The sequence below is a fragment of the Carcharodon carcharias genome, chromosome 2, assembly GCF_017639515.1.
Source record: "Carcharodon carcharias isolate sCarCar2 chromosome 2, sCarCar2.pri, whole genome shotgun sequence".
In the NCBI taxonomy this organism is placed as follows: Eukaryota; Metazoa; Chordata; class Chondrichthyes; order Lamniformes; family Lamnidae; genus Carcharodon; species Carcharodon carcharias.
In genome coordinates, this window is record NC_054468.1 from 184,939,883 (window position 1) to 184,960,451 (window position 20,569).

Sequence of the window (20,569 nt, forward strand, 5' to 3'; positions counted from 1 at the left end):
AACAGCTACAGAAACTCCAGGAGGCATAAAAGCCTGTATCCTGGCATTAATCTGTAACAATCTCCTTTTGTTAGTTTCTTGCATTAAGATTGGAACTGTCAATGTAGTTTTGAAGTAACCTAGGGTGCAGTCATTCATATAGTGCTACAAAAACAAATGGCTAGATTCCAATTTAGTGCTGGGAATAGTTTTAGTTAACATCCTATAGGACGAATTAGTGGGAAGTGATGTGGAGGGGGGGTTGGGGGTGGTTCATGACAGAATGGGTGAGTAGGTAAGGCAACTTGCAGTCTCCGCTGACCTAACTCAGCCTTACCCACATCCTCTCTGTGCCATTTACTGCCCAATCCGCTCCCTTGTCCAGCTTCAAGTTTGCAATATTCTGTCCACCTCCCCCAACCAGGTGTTCCTAAGTTTCATTCTGCCCAGTCGTACAAAGATCCTGTCCCCATCCCCAACCTGTGAAACTCTTTGTCCTATCTCCTGCTTGCCAAGCTAATACTTTGTCCTTGGCATTTCCTCATCACTGTATTTGCTGCCTAGCTCTAAAACAAGCTACTCTTGCTCGTTCCTAACCTAAAGGATTCTGATAACATTTTAATATTAATTCTATGAAATTGTGCAAATTGTGTGTTTTTCCCTGTCTTTGGACACAATGAAAGGTATCCTTCAAGTTTTTGAACTTATACCTTTGGACTAATTCTTACTTTTTTCAGCAACTGTAAATATTTATAAGGTGTTGTTACATATTAGAGAAGTTTTTTTGAAAATAAACCATAAACTTTTTATTTCCAGTTTTTTGACAGAATTTTATCAAAAGTGAAAAATGATACGCAATAAAAATTTTGTACCCCACATAATACATAATTCTGGATCAGATACTGTGCAGAAGGAAGAGATCATTAGGCAGCTCTTTTAATACCAAAGTTTATGTCTGAATTTTGCTAACAATGGCAGATGATCGGAAGAGTTATTTTCATTGGGCAATCTATTTACAGTCCATAGATCCTGTTCAGTAAGCAGAGCAAGTTTTCCAAGAAGCTGCAAGTCACCATCATAGGGAGCTCCTCCTACAGAAATAATAAAAAAACATTACAGGCTGTAATGTCTCCAAGAACAAGGTAAAGGAAATATTAAAATAGAATTAGCAACTGTATTATATAAAGCATATAATTTCCAAGACTGTACTGGATTGTGAAACAGGTTTGTGAAACATAATCACCCATGAGCAGGGATTTTCCGGCCCCGTTGCAGGTGGGACCCGCCATGGGCGAGGCAGCGGCCCAGCCAGAAGACCATTGGCTTGAGGCGGGATCAGAAGATACTGGTGGTGGGCGGGTGTGGAAAATCCAGCCCGTGAAGTTTCTTTATTGAGGTTTTAGCAAAGTGTCACATGCATCAATTTTCCTTCCTTCCATATTGGTGAAACATCTGGCCTCCATGAGGGTCAGAGTTTACTGCAGGGGGAGATTGTGGACCTATGTCCCAAAATTCTGTCACCATATCAGCTCTACTACTGAGAGTTGTTATTTATCACATGCACAAATCATTGAGCGACTATATGGTATGCCAATTTTTCTCCTAATTAGTTTATTTTCTTTCTCCTCTCAGCTTTTCTGGTTTCCATGTACCATCTTCAGTTAAGTAAACTTATTCTGAAACTTCAGTCAATGTTGTTTTATGGTTGGAAGTCAACGGGTCTGATTTTCACTAATGGAGTACATCTGGCAGGTGTACCACTTGTCCAGTGGCTCAAGTAAGGCGCCAGAACTATTTCTGTGGTCAGATTTCATTTGAATTGGTTAAACAAGCTGCAAATGTTCAACAGGCATGGCAGGAGGAATGGGAGAAGGGAATCTGCAGGTACTCCATTAAGTCCAACCTGGAGTTAAACCTTAAGAAGGCAGGGGTACCTCAATAACCTTGTAGGGCTAGGGGAAGCATTTATGCTGCACTTGGCCGCACAAAAATTATGGGCATTGTGGGCTGCTGGGTTAAGCAATTTTTCAGTAATTAAAAACGTAAAAGTTTATCTTAAGAAGAGTTGATACTTCCAGCAAAATTCCATCTGGCAGGTTTAAAATATGAATTATTAATTGGAGGCTTCTATATGTACAATCATTAATAACTTTCTATATCAAGATTAGAAGGTGCTCCAGTAAAATTATATTATGGTAGTTTTGGACCACTACAGTAACTTTAACGACACTCAAAAGCTCTAAATTTTCAACATTCCTTTCATTGCAGGCTATGTTTCTATCCCAAAGAGAAGGTTTGGACATCCATTAACACAATAACTCAAAACCATATAATAGTGTTTTCACTGAAGTTCACAAGTGAATACTTTTCCTCTCAAAGTTCACTTGACACCTAAATTAGTTCATAAAACCAGGTTTCCAGGCTACCTTGGGAATTCTTCTATTTATACTCACCACCTTCTTAAGGGTAGCAAATGCTGGGCTTGCCAGCGATGCTCACATCCCAAGAAAGGATAAAAAATATATAGCTTTTTTATAACCTATTCTGCTCAGCCCCAAACTTAACTTCCATCCTCTCCATCAACATCTACCACCGTCTCTGTAACAGTACTTTTCTTCACTTCCACATCAGCCTACCTGCTGCAGAAACCCCCAACCATGCCTTTATCATGTTCAGGCACAAATGATTTACTGCTCTCCAGGGTCTTTCTGTCACTACCTCAATCCTCCCCTCCTTAGCCAATAAAACTCTGCTGCCCAAATCCTATCTCGCATTGTTCTGTTCACACATTAAACATGTGCCTTCTGATTTAGACTGATTCTTGGTCCACCATCAAATTTAAAATTACCATCCTCATACTTAAATCTCTTCATGGCCTGCCCCCTCTCTCTGTAACCTCTTACAATACTCCCACCCCAAACTCATCAGTATAATGTCCATCTACCCCTCCCTTCACCCCACTATTGATGGCCACATCTTTAGCTGCCTAGGCTCTAAGCTCTGCCATTTTTCCTTAAATCCCTCTTCCTCAGCATCTCCCTCTCCTCCTCAAAAGCAACCTGTTTAACCAGACTATTGGTTACCTCTCCTAATAACTCCTTGGTTTGTGCCCATTTTTGTTTGATTACAGCTCCACCTTGTGAGATTTTTCCACATTAAAGGAACTATATAAATACAAGTTACCATTGAATACTCTTATGTTAAATTCCACACTTCTCCAAATTGTTAATAAAAGCATTAGGCTGAATCATGGGCAGTTTCTGTCACGAGCGTGGAAATGTGAATCATAATGGGAAAGCTGAGAGCAGAAAGCAAGGGTTTTGCACACAGCTAGTGGCATAAATGCAAGGTTATTTTATTACTATAGATTGAAGCTAATCACTTAAAATACTTTTCCACATAAATGTTCCCATAGTTCTTGTGATCTTTAAAATACATGTTCTTACCTTTTAAAGACAGAAGCAGAATCTTGGTGCTGTTTAATTTGGTAATTTTGTGGCAATGACATTACACTTGTTAGAAGAAAGGGAGTGTGAAGTCTTCTTACACACCGTGCTTTTTAAGCAGCAGGATCAACTGACTCAGAATGATTGCAGCACAATAAAAGAAAATTTCAGGCTCCCTTCCTTTGCGCAGACTTTTGCAATAAACAAATTAAACCAGTTCAATTTAAAATAACTAAGCTCTGTTAATAGCTTAAGTTAATACAGGTATAAAGACCATTTGGTTAATTTCCTTTCCTTATAATTTTGTAACAGTTTTTGAAAGAAAGAAAAAAATTCATACAAGCTACTGGTATTGGTTACCTGAGTGTGTAGAGACATTGCGCTTTGCTGCTGAATAGAAAATATAATCCACAGTGACAGCAGATCTGGAATGACAGGTGGTGACCTCAGCTTTACCACTGCCTGGTATATAATGGGAGTACACAGACATTAGCCTGAAGTTGTGCCGGATAGCAGATGGATTCCTGCAAAAATCAGCAGGATGCATTATTGGTTTTCAATTGCCTGATTTATTAAAGACTGCTATGTACATTGTAATCAGCCTAGACAAACATAACCCCTAGCTTCTTTTTTACACTAATTGCCTTCTTAACACAATGCTCACCTCCAACAAAGTACGAAGTGCTCACTGAGACCATCTGCTCAGCTGCTTCCCTGTCCACTAAGAAAACCCTCCTCCAAAGTCCCTCCCTCCTCTGGTCCTGATCCATTGTCCTTCTCCAGTTTCCTTCCTAGCTCCCTAAACCCCTCCCAAAACCCAATTTGTACAAGAAAATACAGCTCTTGCCTCCTTTACTATTTTCATGAAACTGCTGACTGCCAAACTTCTTGCCCATGATTCCAGTGAATGGTTACCTCAGGTAATATTAATGAGGCCTGGCTGTTAGGATCAGCATAGACTCCACTTTCTTGGACTCTCTAAGAGTGCAGCCTGTTTTAGGGTTCATGTGCACTGTACCCATTCCTCCTTTAAAAATCAGGGTTTAAAGCAATATTTATCATCAAATCTGATTTTAAAATCAGCCTGGGCTCACTTAAAAATTTTCTCTATTTCTTCTTAACTATATTTATGCTCAAAAGTATAGAGCTCGAGAGCAAAAGTGTCAGGTTTTATTTTTTAGTGTTAAATTAAGTAGGCTGGATGTGTGAAGAATGAACTTCGCATCAAAATTCTCAACACTGAATCATTCTGAATTTTCAGCAGAAAGTTAACTTACAGTTCATCCAAAGGAGAATTCTTCTTATTTGTGGCATCCTTTAACTCTTCTGAACTGTCCATAGCATCCGAAGGATATTCTTTAAATTACAAAGGAAATATTACTGGAGTTAAGAAACGTGCAAATACTGAAAAATTTGGCTAAGTAGTGCAGCAAATTTCTTAAACCAACGTAAACCTCATTTTTAAAGCAAAACCATTGTTAAAGCAGTTTAAAATAGGCATTCCATCACACACAACACTCTATGTATGCAAGTATGGGCTCATATGGCAGTTTGACATCAAGAAGAAACTTGGAAATCAGACCTGCATCTTTCACCGTTTGCTGACAATTCAATGTTTCATATTGACATGTTGGTGAAATTCCAAGACTTGGTGGCCAAAGTGGCTTTGTCAAAGCTCTCTGCCCCCTGTGACTCTGCTCCTGACCTGATACCTATATGAAAAATAGCAAGTTATAAAGTGCATCAAAAAATTCCTCTAAAGTGGGACAGAGAGGCAGAGGTATTTAGAAGAAACTCTCCTAAACTTCTCTACCGCTCTTTCCCTTGAAAGCTCCTCAAAGTCTTAATTGTTCAATTAAGCTTTGTACTTTCCCTCCCAATCCTGACTTCACTGGAGACTTCTGCTGTTGATTTAAAATTAGAGAATACCCAAAGGGAATCTGCAGCAAGAATGAGACTGTAGAATTGCTATTTAATAATCACAATGCTATATGGCTGAGGAAATGGATTATACTGGTTGAAATAAGAAAGACAATATATTTTTGAATGTTGTTGATATAAAGGCAAGTGTTTCAGCATACTGTAGTTTTGTAATCTTAGAAAAAGATAATGGCGGTTTTAGGAATTTTAGGTAGCATCTTGGAAAACAGGTGCTAAGTCGGTCACATTGTATAAAGTATATACATCATAACTTCACCTCAGTTTAAAACAGTAAAATATTGATATGTATTAGCTGTGATGGAGTGAAGTGCAACTTAATATAAAAGGACTATATTTCTATTTCGCTTATGTATGGAAGTTTATGGTGAAACTGGGTATGCTCAGAAAGAATATCTATACTTTCAAAAAAGACAGACATATATTAATACTGTCATCCAATCTCTTTCTTTTTTACCAGAACTGGTGAGCTGAAGAGAACTGGGATGACATATAGTAAATTCTCCAATGCACACGTGGGAGTGAAAATCAGAAGGATATTTAAACTCTAGCAAATGGAACACATTTAGAAAATCTTGATGGCTTTGTTGCATAATAGCACCATCAGAAAGTAAACAGTTAAGCATAACGAGCAATAGTCACTGCTCTAATGACAATTATACCATCAGGTGAAAACTGACAACTATAAACAAAGTTTCAACAGTGCCAATAAAATTTAGCTGTAAAAACTGAAATACATATTGTACATATTTTTAACTGTGAGATTCCGTTACTGGCAATCTGATTGACCAATTAATTGAATTGCCTTCTATTAATCCAATTGGTCTAAAGTAACCACAAAACACAAGTTACAGTTACTTGCTAGCAATTCAATTAGTCAGTGAGTATTAGGTAACCCATGCTTCCAATTAGACACTTGCAGCACTTTGACTATTCACTCTGGCAAGCTCCTTAGGCAGCTTTTTCTGAAATTTACTGGAATCCAATAGTGGCTACTAGTTGTCACATTGCCATATTCATGGAAGCAGCAATCATTTTAAAAGGTACAACCTATGTTTTTAATCTTATTTATAAACAGCAACAGCTTGAATTTATATACATCCTTTAATGTAATGAAACACCCCAAGGTGCTTCACAGGAGCATTATAAAACAAAGCATGAAACTGAACCACAAAAGGAGATATTAGGTCAGATGACCAAAAGCTTGGCCTTGGTTTCAAGGAGTGTCTTAAAGGAGGAAAGTGAGGTAGAGAGTCGGAAAGTAAGGGTATTTCAGAGCTTGGGGCCTAGGTAACTGATGGCACTGTGAAGCAATCAAAACTGGGGATGCACAAGAGATCAGGTTAGAGGAGCACAGAAATGGTGCTGGAGGAGATTACAGAGGTAGGGGAGTGCAAGGCCATGGAGGGATTTGAAACAAGGATGAGAATTTTAAAAGCAACACGTTGCTTGACTAGCTGCCAATGTAGATCAGCAAGCATAAAGGTTATAGGGGAATGGGATTTGCTACAAATTAAGACAAGAGCAGCAAAGTAGTAGATGACTTCAAGTGTATGGAGGATAGAATGTGGGAGGTCAGCCATGAATGCATTTTGGAATAGTTGAGACTAGAGGTAATGAAGATATAAACAACGGTTTCAACAGTAGTTGAGCTGAGACAGGAGTGGAGTTGGGAAATGTTACTGATGTTGAATTAGGTAGTCTTTGTGATGGCATGGGTTTGAGAGGCAGCAACACATTCAAGAGCTTTTGAGAGAAACAGGAGGTTGGAGATGGGATGGTAGTTTGCAAGGACATTGGGATCAAGGGTTGTTTTTTGAGAAGCAGGGGAAGTTGGATTGCAGACTTAAAGGAGAGAGGGATAACAACTGAAGAGAGAAAACCGTTTACAATATTGGGTAATTTGGTGGCCAGAGGAGTAGTTGGGTGATCAGCAGTTTAGTGGGAATAGGATTGAGGGAGCAGGGGATGTGTCTCATCGACAAAATGAGCTCAGAGCACATGAAGGGAGATAAGAAAGTGGAGAAAATGAGAATTCAGGGCAGAGGGTGCATTGAAGGAAGTTTGGCCTGGGGACCAGTGGGTGGGAAGGAGAGACGGACAAGGCAGAAGCAGCTAATCAAATTGTCTCAATCTTTGTGACAAAGTCCCTGAGCTCTTCACACTTGTTGCAGGTGAGGGAGTAGAGAGGACAACGAGAGGGGTTTAAGAAGATGGTTTGCAGCACAGAAATGAAGCTAGGGTTACCTTTGCATTCCAGGATGATCATTGAATAATGAGCAGTTTTAGCAGATGAAAGCAAGACCTGATAGTGCAGAGCTTCCCAAATTTTTCCTGATGTAACCCCATTTTAATGCCTCTGACTTTGTGATCCCAGTGAAAATTTGGGAGGGGGATGAGGGTGAGGGAGGGTTGTTGAGTGGGATGAAGTGGTAGGGTGGGGGGATTGGTTGTTGAGAGTTTTTTAGCTGGGGGAGGATCTTAAAACTGTTGGAATAAATGCTTTTTTTTTTTTTACAAACTGTGGTTGTAAGCAGCAATTGAATTTCAAAGACAGATAATGAAACCATGCCCACCAACAGAAAAAATAACACAAACATTTAAAGGGTCCTCACAGCTGTTAAAACTCAGAATGAGCTCCATGGCTGCCATTGCTGCCTCGGAGCTTGTCACTCCAAAATCTCATCCCAAGACCACACTGTTGGAGAGCTGGGGTGCAGGGAGTCACCTCCCACAGTTTGGGAACCCCTGCGATAGTATTTTAAGTGGTCCAGCCAGATCTGGCACTGGGTGACTAAAACAGTTGTCCACTATATCCTTTCAAGTCTGCCTCCCTTGGAGTTAAAGGAGCAGAGATGAGGGCCACGTGGCACGTGGGGAGAATAGCCAGGGTGAGAGAGAGAATGATTTTTACTTTGTTCTTGTCTTTTTAAAGAAGATATCCATTCTTAATGCTAAAAGATGGTACAGAAAAGTTTATATTTTGATAGTGCTTTTTATATGGCCCTGATTTTTCACATAGATTTTCAGTATTTGTTCAGGAGGATGAATGCTCAAAATACCAAGTACTCAAAGCCAAGATTTTTTTTTCTCTGAGCAACACATCAGAGTTCATCTAATACAAACACTGCTGCAACATTTTCTTTAGCTACTAGGTATTACTTAAGTGTCCAAATACTATAAATTAAGATTTTGTTTCTCCTGTGATCGCAAACTTTCTTTCGATAAAGTCTCATATTTCAATTACAGTGTGATGGTTAAACATGAGAGAACTTCAGAATTTTAAATTTCACAAGAGAAAGAGGTTGGCCTGATTCCTAACAAAAAAGTACCTGTTAAGCGCTAACTATTCACCCACATTTATGTTTTGAAGCAGTTTCCTTGAAGTCATAAGCCATACCTTTCCTATTGGAAGTCCATCATAAATCAATTTCCCATTCCTAATGAAGTTGTATAAAGGAGATTCAGGGACAGAGTTAAAGTCTCCACACAGGATGATTGGCCAGTATCCACCTTTCCCATCGGATGCCAATTTGTTAATCTCAGCCAAGAGTATTGCAAGCTGAGCCAACTTGATGTCCCCTCGACGTGGATTATACAAGAGATGAGTATTTGCCACGCACACAAGAGCAGCAGATTGTGAAAGTACTGGTTGCAATAGTAGTACAAGTCCTACATTGTCTCTGTCTAGTACTTGAATCCTAGGTCGATAGAATTCCACTGGACTAGCAGAGACCAGTGAAAATTTTGAGTGCTTAAAACAAATAGCACAGCCATCTCTCTTATTTCCTGTTCGCATTTTGTACTCACAATGATAACCTGAGGAATAAACATCAAGACAAAATACATTTTAATTATAAAAATTGGCAAATGTGTATTGAAACTTGCTAGGTTAAATTTCAGAATGCTAAATATACATAACTGTTTGTATAACTGGTTGTTTTATCTCCAAACTAAGAAATAAAAAGGTCAATTTCATATATTTAACTCTAACAATAAGTAGTTTTCATGTGATTGTTTCAAAAGAGAGAGAGAGAGACACACAAAGAGAGAGAGACAGAGAGAGAGATTGAGCAGAAAGATAGAGGCAGCTAGTCCTGCACCTTCTGCAGAGAAAATGCTGGCCTTGTTGGTCACCACATGAAAAGCAGTTGGGAACTAGCATTCAGATTGAAGAAACTGAGTTTGTGAGGAATTAAGCAAGGTTGGAACATTTTCCTAGCTTGGCTAGAGGGAAGAATCTCCAACTTGTCCCTCACCATGAAAGTCAGTTTGGGAATTAGAAGATATCTGACTGGAAAAGGAAGCAAGTAAGCCATCAGCAGCTGAGAATAGCTTTGGGCTGCTTCCTGGAAAATTAAGTATAGTATAACCGCAGAGGGGGCTTTTCTGTTGATTTAAAAGTAAACGTGGGGATCTTTTCTGTTGTTTAGAGTATAAATTGCCTACTGAATAGCGTTTTGGCAAGGTTGCTTTGTTGCAGTAAAAGTCTTGAAGTTGAAATTTGTCAGGTGATCCTTTTAGTTGGCCACTGGAAATTCAAATATCTTTCAAAAAGTTATTGGTCTCTATGGGGATTGCAACAATATTGAATTTCTTAAAACCTAGGAATCATAAAATATTTTCTCAATGTTCTTCAATCTTGCAAGATAAAAAACTGAGCAAAGTTCAAGACTTACTCTCTTTTAGGCTTAGAATTATGCAACACATATAAATGGAAAGGCATCTAGTGGAAAAGCATATATTTTTTCCCTAGTAGAGTACTGTACCTCAATGAGTCTTACCCAGTGATTCCAGTACTGGCTTCAGCTGCTGTCCGTAGTGGTTGTTCTGAACTTCTTGTAAACACAAGATCTAGAAAAGATCAATCAACACAAACTACAGTGATAACCCATTAGCAATCTGTTTATCATACATACTTGGCCAGTACCACTTAAATTGGTATACTCAGCAACTGATTTGCTTATTTTTTTAAAAAAAGCATTATCATTGCTTTTTGGAACTTCAGCAACTGTGACAGATGCAATTGCATGGAAACTGATTTCCTGCCACACTGGTAGACCTAAATTGTCATTTGTATTTTGAAATAATTTTAATTAATATTACGAGTAATAAGAAACAATTGCAAACCCTCTGGAGTTTTTATTCTTCAAATGATCTGGATCCTTCAAATATTGTTAGGAAGCCTAGCTTGACTGCCTGCTAGGCTCACACAGAAAATTATGTCATATGCTGCAGATGAGTAGTGTCATATATGGCCCCCTACTTCAATGCTGTATAAAGCCCAAGATCTGTGCCATCGTGCAAATTTATTTTGAATTGAAGCTAAACTGAAACTCTTATCCCCCAGTGAGAATAAGCCCAGAACGTGGGGCTTTCGGGGATAGGCGTGTATGTGCTTGGTGTATTGAGCTGGGGAGGGGCAGGTGATACAGTGTACAGAGGACACTTGTAGAACTATGATGCTACAATGCGAGTAACCAGCTCCCTTGCTCGCTAAGTATTTTCCACACACAAGAGAAACAAGGAGGCACAAATGCAGTGCAATTCAGGCAGGTGATCTTGTGCTAAAGTGAAATCTATACAAGATTTATTAAATGTGTAAATGTATGAGGCTGTCTATAGGAGCTATAAATTGAAATCTGATTAAAAGATGTCAGGAAGGCAGTGAATGAACGGCCTTTAACCTAACTCAGACTACACTTTAGAGATGATAACAGAATAGCATGCCGTGCATTTGGCTATCTAAATTCACATCTTTGATCAACAGTAAACAAATACCTGCCAAGGCTTGAAATTCCTCCATTAAGCACAAATCATAGGGTTCAATGAGCACCTAGTGAAAACAACAGGAGGAATTTTAACCTCCAAAAATGGATATGTTTGGATCAGGTGAAAAGTAAAAATGTAAAAAATTTCAAATCCGTACCCAATCCTCCTTGACCCTACCCACTTCCAGTTTTAAAAATGAGGCTCCCAGGAAACCTAATTGAAATATTTTAATGAGGCTCTGTGCCTTGCATTTCTTCTCTATTCCAGTTTTAACACTGACTGGTCATGTGTCCCAAGCCAAACAAAGCTGTTAAGCTCCTCAGCAATCGGAGCACCCGACCATTCATAATCCAATGCCCTCTTGATGTTCTCCACATCCTGCTTCTGACACCATACCTGCTCATGTCCTCCAAAGGCTCCCTCTGTGACTGGCTCTCTCCTCCTCTTGTACCCCCTGCCCACCCAGTGATCTACCCCATCGACCCCCTATCTGTTATCTATCACCATCCTAACTCCTCCCTTCTGACCTCCCCATCTCATCTGGTTGTGCCATCAATACCAGACTCACCCATTCCCAATCTCTCCATGCTCCCTCATAAGTGTCCACCCTGACTCCCAATCTCTCCCTCCGGGCTCCCTGGTTGTGCCTGGTGCCCCAGTCTTTCAATCTAGCTGGCTGCAGCTGAGAAATGCATTTCAAAAAATGGTACTCAGATTCTGCCTTTAATTCTGTTTTTCCAGGTTCCCTGTCCTCAAAACTGCCTCTCCCTGTCACATAAATATTGGGGCCAATGTTTTAGTTTTAACTACAAATCATAGATGGACAAGTGGCAGTAGACAATAACTTATTGATCCATGTGAAACTGGGAAGTGGTTTAGGTAAAACCTCTGGGTAAGTTTTATGAACTGACTCATTAGAATTCCCAATCCAATATATCTGGCAGAAACATGGAAATCATCAAGAGGCGATTGTCAAGCCCAGGTATTCCACAGTCTTTTTAAATTATGTTCTGTGTCAGTCCATGGCATTTTAATGATCTATGTACAGGGATACCAAAATCTCTTTTGAGTTCTACTGCTTCTTGCTTTTCAATGTTTTGAAAGTTCTCTCATCTATCCTTTTTGGATCCAAAGTGATGATCTCACATGTGTCTAAATTGATATCCATTTGCTGCTGTTATGTCCATTCGCTAAAGGAAGCCAAGGAGACGTTGACATAATGGTAATGTCACTAGGCTAGTAATCCAAGGCCAAGGTTAATGCCCTGGAGACATGTGTTCAAATCCTACTACAGGAGCTGGTGAATTTTAAATTAAATTTAATAAATATTGAAAATCTGATATTGAATGCTAGTCTCAGCGATGGTGCCATAACACTCTCATTAATTGTCACAAAAACCTATCTGATTCACTAATGCCCTTTAGGGAAGGAAATCTGCTGTCCTTACCTGGTCTGGCCTACATGACTCCAGACACACAGCAATTTGGTTGACTCTTAACTGTCCTCTGAAATGGCCTAGCAAGCTACTCAGTTGTACCAAACCACGACAATAAAGTCTAAAAGGAATAAAAACCAGACTACCTGCATCGACTTGAGCCTTAGAAATGACAATGGCGCGCACAGCCCTGTCGACCTGCAAAGTCCTCCTTTCTAATATATGGGGACTTGTGCCAAAATTGGGAGAGCTGTCCCACAGACTAATCAAGCAAATCTGTCATACTCTCCAAATCATACCTTACAGTCAATGTCCCAGATCCCTGGGTATGTCCAGTCGCACAAGTAGGACAGGCCTACCAGAGGCAGCGGCATAAAGGTACGTAGTGGGGAAGGAGTTGCCCTGGGGGGAGTATGCAACATTGACTCCAGAACCAATGAAGTCTCATGGTTTCAGGCCAAACATGGGCAAGCAAACTTCCTGCTGATTACCACCTATCACCATCCCTCAACAAATGAATGAATACTCCTCCATTTTGAACACCACTTGGAGGAAGCACAGGGTGGTAAGGGCACGGAACGCATTCTTGGTTGGTGACTTAAAAGTTCATCGCCAAACCTGACTCGGTAGCACCACTACTGACTGAGCTGCTCGGGTCCTGAAGGGCATATTTACAAACTGGTCCTGCAGCAAGTGGTGAGGGGACTAACAAGGGGGAAAAACCTGGTGCGCACTAATCTACCTCTCGCAAATACATCTGTCCATGACAGTATAAGTAGGAGTGACCACCACACAGTCCTTGTGAAGACAAAGTCCACCTTCAAAGTGAGCATAGTGCCACACAACACAATGGAGGCTAACACGGTGCTAGGTGGGATAGATTCAGAACAGATCTAGCAGCTCAAAACTGGGCATCCATGAGGCGCTGTGGGCTATCAGCAGTAGAATTGTATTCAATCATAATCTGTAACCTCATGACCTGGCACATCTTTCATTCTACCATTACCTATTTCAAAGAGTGCAGGAGGGTATGCCAGGAGTACTACCAGACATGCCTGCAAAGTGATGGAAGTCAACAGTGCTATAAAGCAGCACTTACGCAGCAATAACCTGCTCACTTGTGGTCAGTTTGGGTTCTGCCATGACCCTTTGGTACCTGACTTCATTACAGCCTTGGTCCAAACATGGACAAAAGAGCCAAGTTCCAGAAGTGAAGAAAGAATGATTGCCCTTGACATCAAGGCAGCATTTGACTGACAGTGACATCAAGGAGCCCTGGCAAAATTGAACTCAATGGGAATGAGGGGTGAAAACCTTCCACTGTTTAGAGTCATATCTACTGCAAAAGAAGATGGTTGCGGTTTTTGGGGACCAAACCATCTCAGTCCCAGGGCATCACAGCAGGAGTTCCTCAAGGTAGTGTCCTAGGCCCAACCATCTTCAGCTTTGTCAATGACCATGCCTTCATCATAAGGTCAGAAGTGGGATGTTCGCTGATGACTGCACAATGTTCAGCACTATTCGCAACTCTTCAGATACTGAAGCAGTCCATGTCCATATGTAATAAGGACCTGGACAACATTCAGGCTTGAGGTCATAAGTGACAATTGACACACAGGCAATGACCATCATCAAGAAGAGAGAATCTAACCATCTCCCCTTAACATTCATTGGCATTACCATGGCTGAACCACCACCACCATCAACATCCTGGGGGTCAGCATTGAGCAAAAACTGAACTGGACCAGCCATAAAAATACTGTGGCTAAAAGAGCAGGTCAGAGGTTGGGAATTCTGAGGCTCGTAACTCACCTCCTGACTCCTCAAAGCATGTCCATCAACTACAAGGCACAAGTCAGGAGTACAATGGAATACTCTCCTCTTGCCTGGATGAATGTGGCTCCAACAACACTCAAGAAGCTCAAGAACATCTAGGGCAAAGCAGCCCACTTGATTGGTATACCATCTACCAACCTAAGCAATCACTCCTTCCACCACTGACGCACAGTGGCAGCAGTGTGTACGATATACAAACCACATTACAGTAACTCACCAAAGCTCCTTTGAAAACACTTTTCAAATCCACGACTCCTACCCGCTAGAAGGACAAGGGTAGTAGATGCATGGGAACACCACCACTGCAAGTTCCCCTCCAAGCCAGATACCATCCTGACTTGGAACTACAGTCCTGATCCTTCACTGCCGCTCGGGCAAAATCCTGGAATTCCCTTCTCTGGGTGTACCTGCACCACATGGACTGCAGCAGTTCAAGAAGGTGGCTTACCACCACCTTCTCAAGGGCAAATAGGGATGGGCAACAAATGTTGGCCTTGCCAGCAACATCCGCAACCCATGAAAGAATATCTTTGTAATTTTATGCTTCCATCTATATTGCTTTCAATGCTGCCTATTTCTGTGTCTTTGTAGCTCTCTATCTCATTATCTGAGTTAATGTTATGGGGCATGGAGTAGACAGTCTTTCTAATGGAGGATATGGGATTGGTTTCCAGAGAGGTGATGTAGAACTGGATGTTGTCGGTGTACATGTTGAATGTGATGTCATGTCTTTGGATGATTTTATTGAAGAGAAATAGGAGGGGAAGAAGGAAAGATCTTTTAAGGGTCTCCAGGGGTAATGGTGTGGTGTGGGGTGGGAAGAGAAGCCATTGGAGGAGATTCTTGAGCTACGACAGGATTCAAGGGAGCTTTTGTTTGACAAAACCGCTTTAGGCATACTATTAAAATTTCCCTTCCCCACCCCATGCAGTCAGCAAAATCTCGCTCGCAACTGGCTTTCATAATAAGAAAGCTCTTCAGCAGAGCCTCAACCCTCCACGGGACAAGGCAGATGATGAAAGCATAGATTTTATTCTGTTTGTCTTGGCCTGGATTACCTCATTAAAAGAGATCACCCTTTTAGGGGTGGTCAATAAAGCCTGTCTTTGTTAGCTATGCTTAAAAGCAGTGGGTGGGGTTGTGTGTGGGGGGAGGTGGTGGGAAATGGATAGTGGGCATAAAACAAAAACAGAAATACCTGGAAAAACTCAGCAGGTCTGGCAGCATCGGCGGAGAAGAACAAAGTTGACGTTTCGAGTCCTCATGACCCTTCAACAGAATAAAATCCTTTAATGGGTGCGAAGTACAGGTCTCAATTGACTATGTGGGGAAAGAGAAAGAGAGAGAGAGAGAGAGAGAGAGAGAGATGCAGACCTGGAAGAAGAGAGATTTGTATATTTCACTAGATTACTTAGAAAGAAATTGTGACCCAGTTTTTCCTGTGCAAAATATTCAGGTGCAAAAATGTGATTTTGCTGTGGCTAACAATGAGTCAATACTAATTTGTTTCCTTTTGTCTATAGAACAAAGCTTGCACTTTGGTGTTCTTGTTAACCCCCTTTATTTGTACTACTTAATATTAATGGACTATTTTTCAAAAACAGAATGCTATGCTCAGTTCTGGTCTCCATATCAGAAAATACTGAACAGGCTGGGGTTCTTTTCCTTAATTAAGAGAAAGCTGAGGAATAACCTAATTGTCTTTAAAATTATGAAGACCTTTGACATGCAGGAATAGAGATTTCCACTCATGAGTGTTAAAATCTAGGGAACATGAATATATGAGTTACTAATAAATTCAATAATGAATTCAGAAGAAATGCTTTTACTCTGAGAATGGTTAAAATGTGGAACTTGCCACCAGATAAAACAGCTGAGACAAATTATATAGTTGTGTTAAAGGGGAAGCAACATGTGGGAAAAAGGAATAAAACAGGTCAGATGGGCTGATCAGTGGCAAATGGAATTTAATCCTGATAAGTATGAGGTGATGCACTTGGGCAGGACAAACAAAGCACGGGAATACACGATTAAAAGTAGGACCCTGGGAAGTACTGAGGATCAGAGGGACCTTGGTGTGCATGTCCACTGGTCCCTTAAGGTAGTGGGACAGTTAGATAAGGTGGTTAAGAAGGCATATGGGATACTTGCCTTTATTAGCTGAGGCATAGAATATAAGAGCAGGGAGGCTATGCTGGAACTGTATAAAACGCTGGTTAGGCAACAGCTCGAGTATTGTGCGCAGTTCTGGAAGGATGCGATTGCACTAGAAAGAATGCAGAGGAGATTTAACAGGATGTTGCCTGGGCTGGAGAGTTTTAGTTATGAGGAGAGATTGGATAAGATGGGATTATTTTCCCTGGAGCAGAGGAGATTGTGGGAGGACATGATTGATGTGTATAAAATTATGGGGGGCATAGATAGGGTAGAAAGGAAGGAACTTTTCCCCTTGGTGGAGGGATCAATAACCAGGGGGCATAGTTAAAGGTAAGGGGGAGGTTTAGAGGGGATGTGAGGAAGAATTTTTTCACCGAGAGGGTGGGTGAGTATCTGGAACTCACTGCTTGAAAGGGGGGCAGAGGCAGAAATCCTCATAACATTTAAGAAATATTTGGATGTGCACTTGCTGTGCCCATGGCACACAAGACTATGGGCCTAGTGCTCGAAAATGGGATTAGAATAGTTGGGTACTTGTTTGACCGACTCAGACTCAATGGGCCGAAGGGCCTTTTTCTGCGCTGTAGACCTATATGACTCTATAACATGATAGTATTAGATGAAGTAGGGTGGGGGGAGGCTCATGTATGGCATTGACCTAATGGTCTGTTTCTGTGCAGTAAATTCTATCTAATTTTGACAGGAAATCTGAGAATGTTTCAAAATGGAGATGTCCCCAAAATACTGGGGAGGTTGCCCAAACTAACTCAAGAGAGTATGTCTTAACAAACCTTCTCCCGCAATCCCAGATGCACATGCAACACCGTTAAGCACAATAGCCTTGTCTGCACTGGAACCATATCTGTGAGACTTCTCATCCTCTACACTGCAGATTAGAAGTACAGTGGCTGGGAGTTTTAGGCATATTTCCCCGAGTTATAGTTTGGGTAGCTTCCCAAATGCCCTCCTCGAAGAGATATTTATATTTATTTTTATAATATATTTGAGACCATAGGCTGAAGTCACCTAGGAAACTTCAAAGTCCTATTGGTATTTTTTGTAAAGGAGACCCCCATCAGTAGCTAATCTCAGCCTAGTAGATTGATAGCTCTCATGCTGGAGGGATTTTTAGGTTTATTTAGTAAACCTAAGGACAATCTGGCAAGTCACAGAATTGTTCTATAGCAATAAAAGGGAGCATTTTACTCAAGAAGCACAAGCATGTGTGATTGCCTTTTGTACAATGCTTAAGGTAGATATCCTGACACAATTGGAGGCTCTTAGATTTGTTAACTAATTTTTTCCTTGGTCTTTCTTGACCACAGCTCAAATAGGTGTGATGAATGCAAAATTCTAGTTTGTATGCCAACACTTGTTTTCTTTATTTGCTGTCTATATGGTTGTTTAGATAACGTGTGGTTGGATGGGTTCCCTGGCAATAAGTCCCCAATGGGACCTCAATGTTTTCTAGGATGGGGTTCTTGGGAAACTGCAAGATGCACTTCTTCACACAGGAGGACATCTCAGAATAGTTCACAGGAGGAATGCTAGTCAAAAGAGACCCAACCAACCTGAAAAAATTAACTAATTTTGTAGGCAGGAAATTGCCTTAGTGTAAAATTTTACAACCTGTCATAGTGAACAATATTGTGTGCCTGCAGGTCTGTTTATAAGTCTGTTAATTAATTAATTTTGCTTTACGGTTGGTGAACATGTGAAAATGGCAAGAAAGTAAGATTCCAAACAATGTGAGTTTACTTTCCCTTTCGTATTTCACAACATTCTCATGACATAAGTTAATATTACAAGGCATTATTGTTCCTTTGATCACAAATGATCCATAGCCTATTTCAAAGGAATTAAGAAGAGCTATAAAATACAAGATGGAGGGCTGGATTTTCACCAAGTCTGGATGACGAGGGAGTCCTTTAAATATGGTGGACAAGTCCCAATTCCAAGATTCCCGACCCCATTCCTGGGGATTCTGATTTTTGGGAGTGCCTTTGAAAGGTGCAGGCTGGTTCAGGTTGCCACACCCTGCACTCCCGACCTGGTCAACTCCATTGCAGGGACAGGCATGTCCTAGTTCTTTGCAATTTTTGTGGAGGCGGGCCAGCTTTTCAGAGTTGTGGTTCAGGCCAGCTCAGAGGTGTTGTGAACCATAGTCTGCATGAGGGTACCTTCTGAAAGGTATGGTCCCTCATGCCCAGGTACACCCCCCACAAACAAACCCTATGGCCCATCATTCCATGGTATGCCGCCAAACAAACCCAATGGTCCCTCATCCCAAGGTATGCCTCCCACCCACCCCCTACAACCCCTCATGGCCCCATGCCAAGCTAGGGCACTTCCATACTCATTCGCCCACTATACACTGTATCAAAGCAGTGAACACTATAGTGACACTAGGATGTGTAAAAAAGGCTTTCCAAAAACCCAGTCATTCATTGATATCTTTCCACTTATAAAACACCCTTTTGCTACAGTCCAATAAAAGTGTTAATCATACAGAACATTTAAAGTATCAATACCTGAAACTGCAAGCATTAAAATCTTGCGTAAACAATGTGCAATTGACAGCATAAATCAGAGAGCCAGAGCTGTCAATCAAGAAATGTTTGCCCAGGGGCCCAGGTGTTTCAACAGTCTAATGGATTTCTGGGCTCTTAGCCAAGCCTCATTATGTATTTCTGGGAGTTTTTTTTTAAAAAGTTGGCAACACATGACTGGGTTTTTTAAAAGTTTTTCTTTAAAATACATCCCACTGTCACTATAGGGATCATTGCTTCTTTACAGTATATAGGGGGTGAATGGCCATGGAAGTGCCATAGCTTGGCATGGGAGGGCCACAGTGAGGTGGGTGAGGCCATGAGATGGTATGGATGGGGCATGGGGGTGAGGGGCAGAGGGTCTGTTTTTATTATAACTGGGATGAAGGCCACACAGCGCTGAGATGGTCTTTTTAAACAGCTCACCTCTGCGCCCAGCAGCTCAAGCAGCTGCCTCAGAACTTTCACCTCAGGTTGGCTGACCTAACTGTAGCCTGCACCCACCCCACCAGGATGAAAATCCCGTCCTTTTTCCCCTGAAGCAGGCAGGCCAAACTGAAAATTTCCCCTGATTCTTGCTGCTGGCCTCGAGAATGGAAGTCCAGCCCTGTGCTTTGCAGTTCAGGCATTATCAATGGGTTTCACGTATAACATTTCCACCTGGAGGCCATACTTCAAAACTGTATTCTTTGTTTACCAAGGGACAAAAGAAGGTTCACGTATTTCACTGTAAGGCACTGTTGCATGTTGAGAATTTTTGAAAAGCCACCTTTCAGTATTATAAATTAATTAGTAGCGATAGCTTGTAATAAGCAGGTAGCTGGTATCATAATTCCCGTCTTCCCATTGACAGAAAACCTAAGATTATACAAATTCTAATGGTCAGCTATGCAAAACATGTTAATTGCTAGCCATGGGAGTAAGAAAGGTTTTCTTGAGGGAAGTCTGGTATGTATCCACTGAAAAAGAAAGTGTTTACAAGGTCCAGGCATAACAAGAGGATTTGAGAAATCAATTCTGCACATCATAAAAACTCACAAATTAGGGTTTGAGGAACTGGTGAGGTGGGGAAGAAAGAGAAAGAAAAAGCATGCATATGAGTAAGCACAAGCAGAGGTTTCAAAGTGGAAATTGCAGTCTGGAAGATTGACTGGATACAGTGCAGTAAAGATCAGCTGAGGTTAGAGTAGTATGGCAAGATTATGCAACATTTGCTTTAGCCTAAACACACAGCAGGGAAGCTGGAGGAGTTGGAGCAAATGGCAAATAGGTGCCAGGTGCAACCAAAAAGATTGCCTGCAGTTTTATGCCATATAATCTAAACATTTATTTATAAATATTATTGTTACCCTCGTGCAGAGCCTATCAAAAGGCTAACAGCATCAATTTTAATTTTATTTCTTCTATGTCCTAACAATACAGGCCAGTCACTCTTCAAAAACAAATTGCATTTACAT

General features: G+C 41.0%; 1 protein-coding gene across 7 annotated transcripts in view; it reads right to left on the minus strand.

Annotated features, from left to right (window-relative positions):
- Positions 1–758: 758 nt before the first annotated feature.
- Positions 759–20,569, minus strand: part of angel2 (angel homolog 2 (Drosophila)) — a 43,274-nt gene continuing 23,463 nt past the window's right edge. For all 7 annotated transcript variants that reach the window (XM_041182902.1, XM_041182898.1, XM_041182899.1 and 4 more), the window contains 6 exons: positions 10,148–10,217; positions 8,764–9,182; positions 5,008–5,137; positions 4,703–4,781; positions 3,786–3,949; positions 759–1,070 (listed from right to left, as the gene is read on the minus strand). In XM_041182902.1, the coding sequence (XP_041038836.1) occupies positions 916–1,070; positions 3,786–3,949; positions 4,703–4,781; positions 5,008–5,137; positions 8,764–9,182; positions 10,148–10,217 (1,017 nt within the window). In that variant the 3' untranslated portion in view covers positions 759–915. The remainder of the gene's footprint in view (positions 1,071–3,785; positions 3,950–4,702; positions 4,782–5,007; positions 5,138–8,763; positions 9,183–10,147; positions 10,218–20,569) is intronic.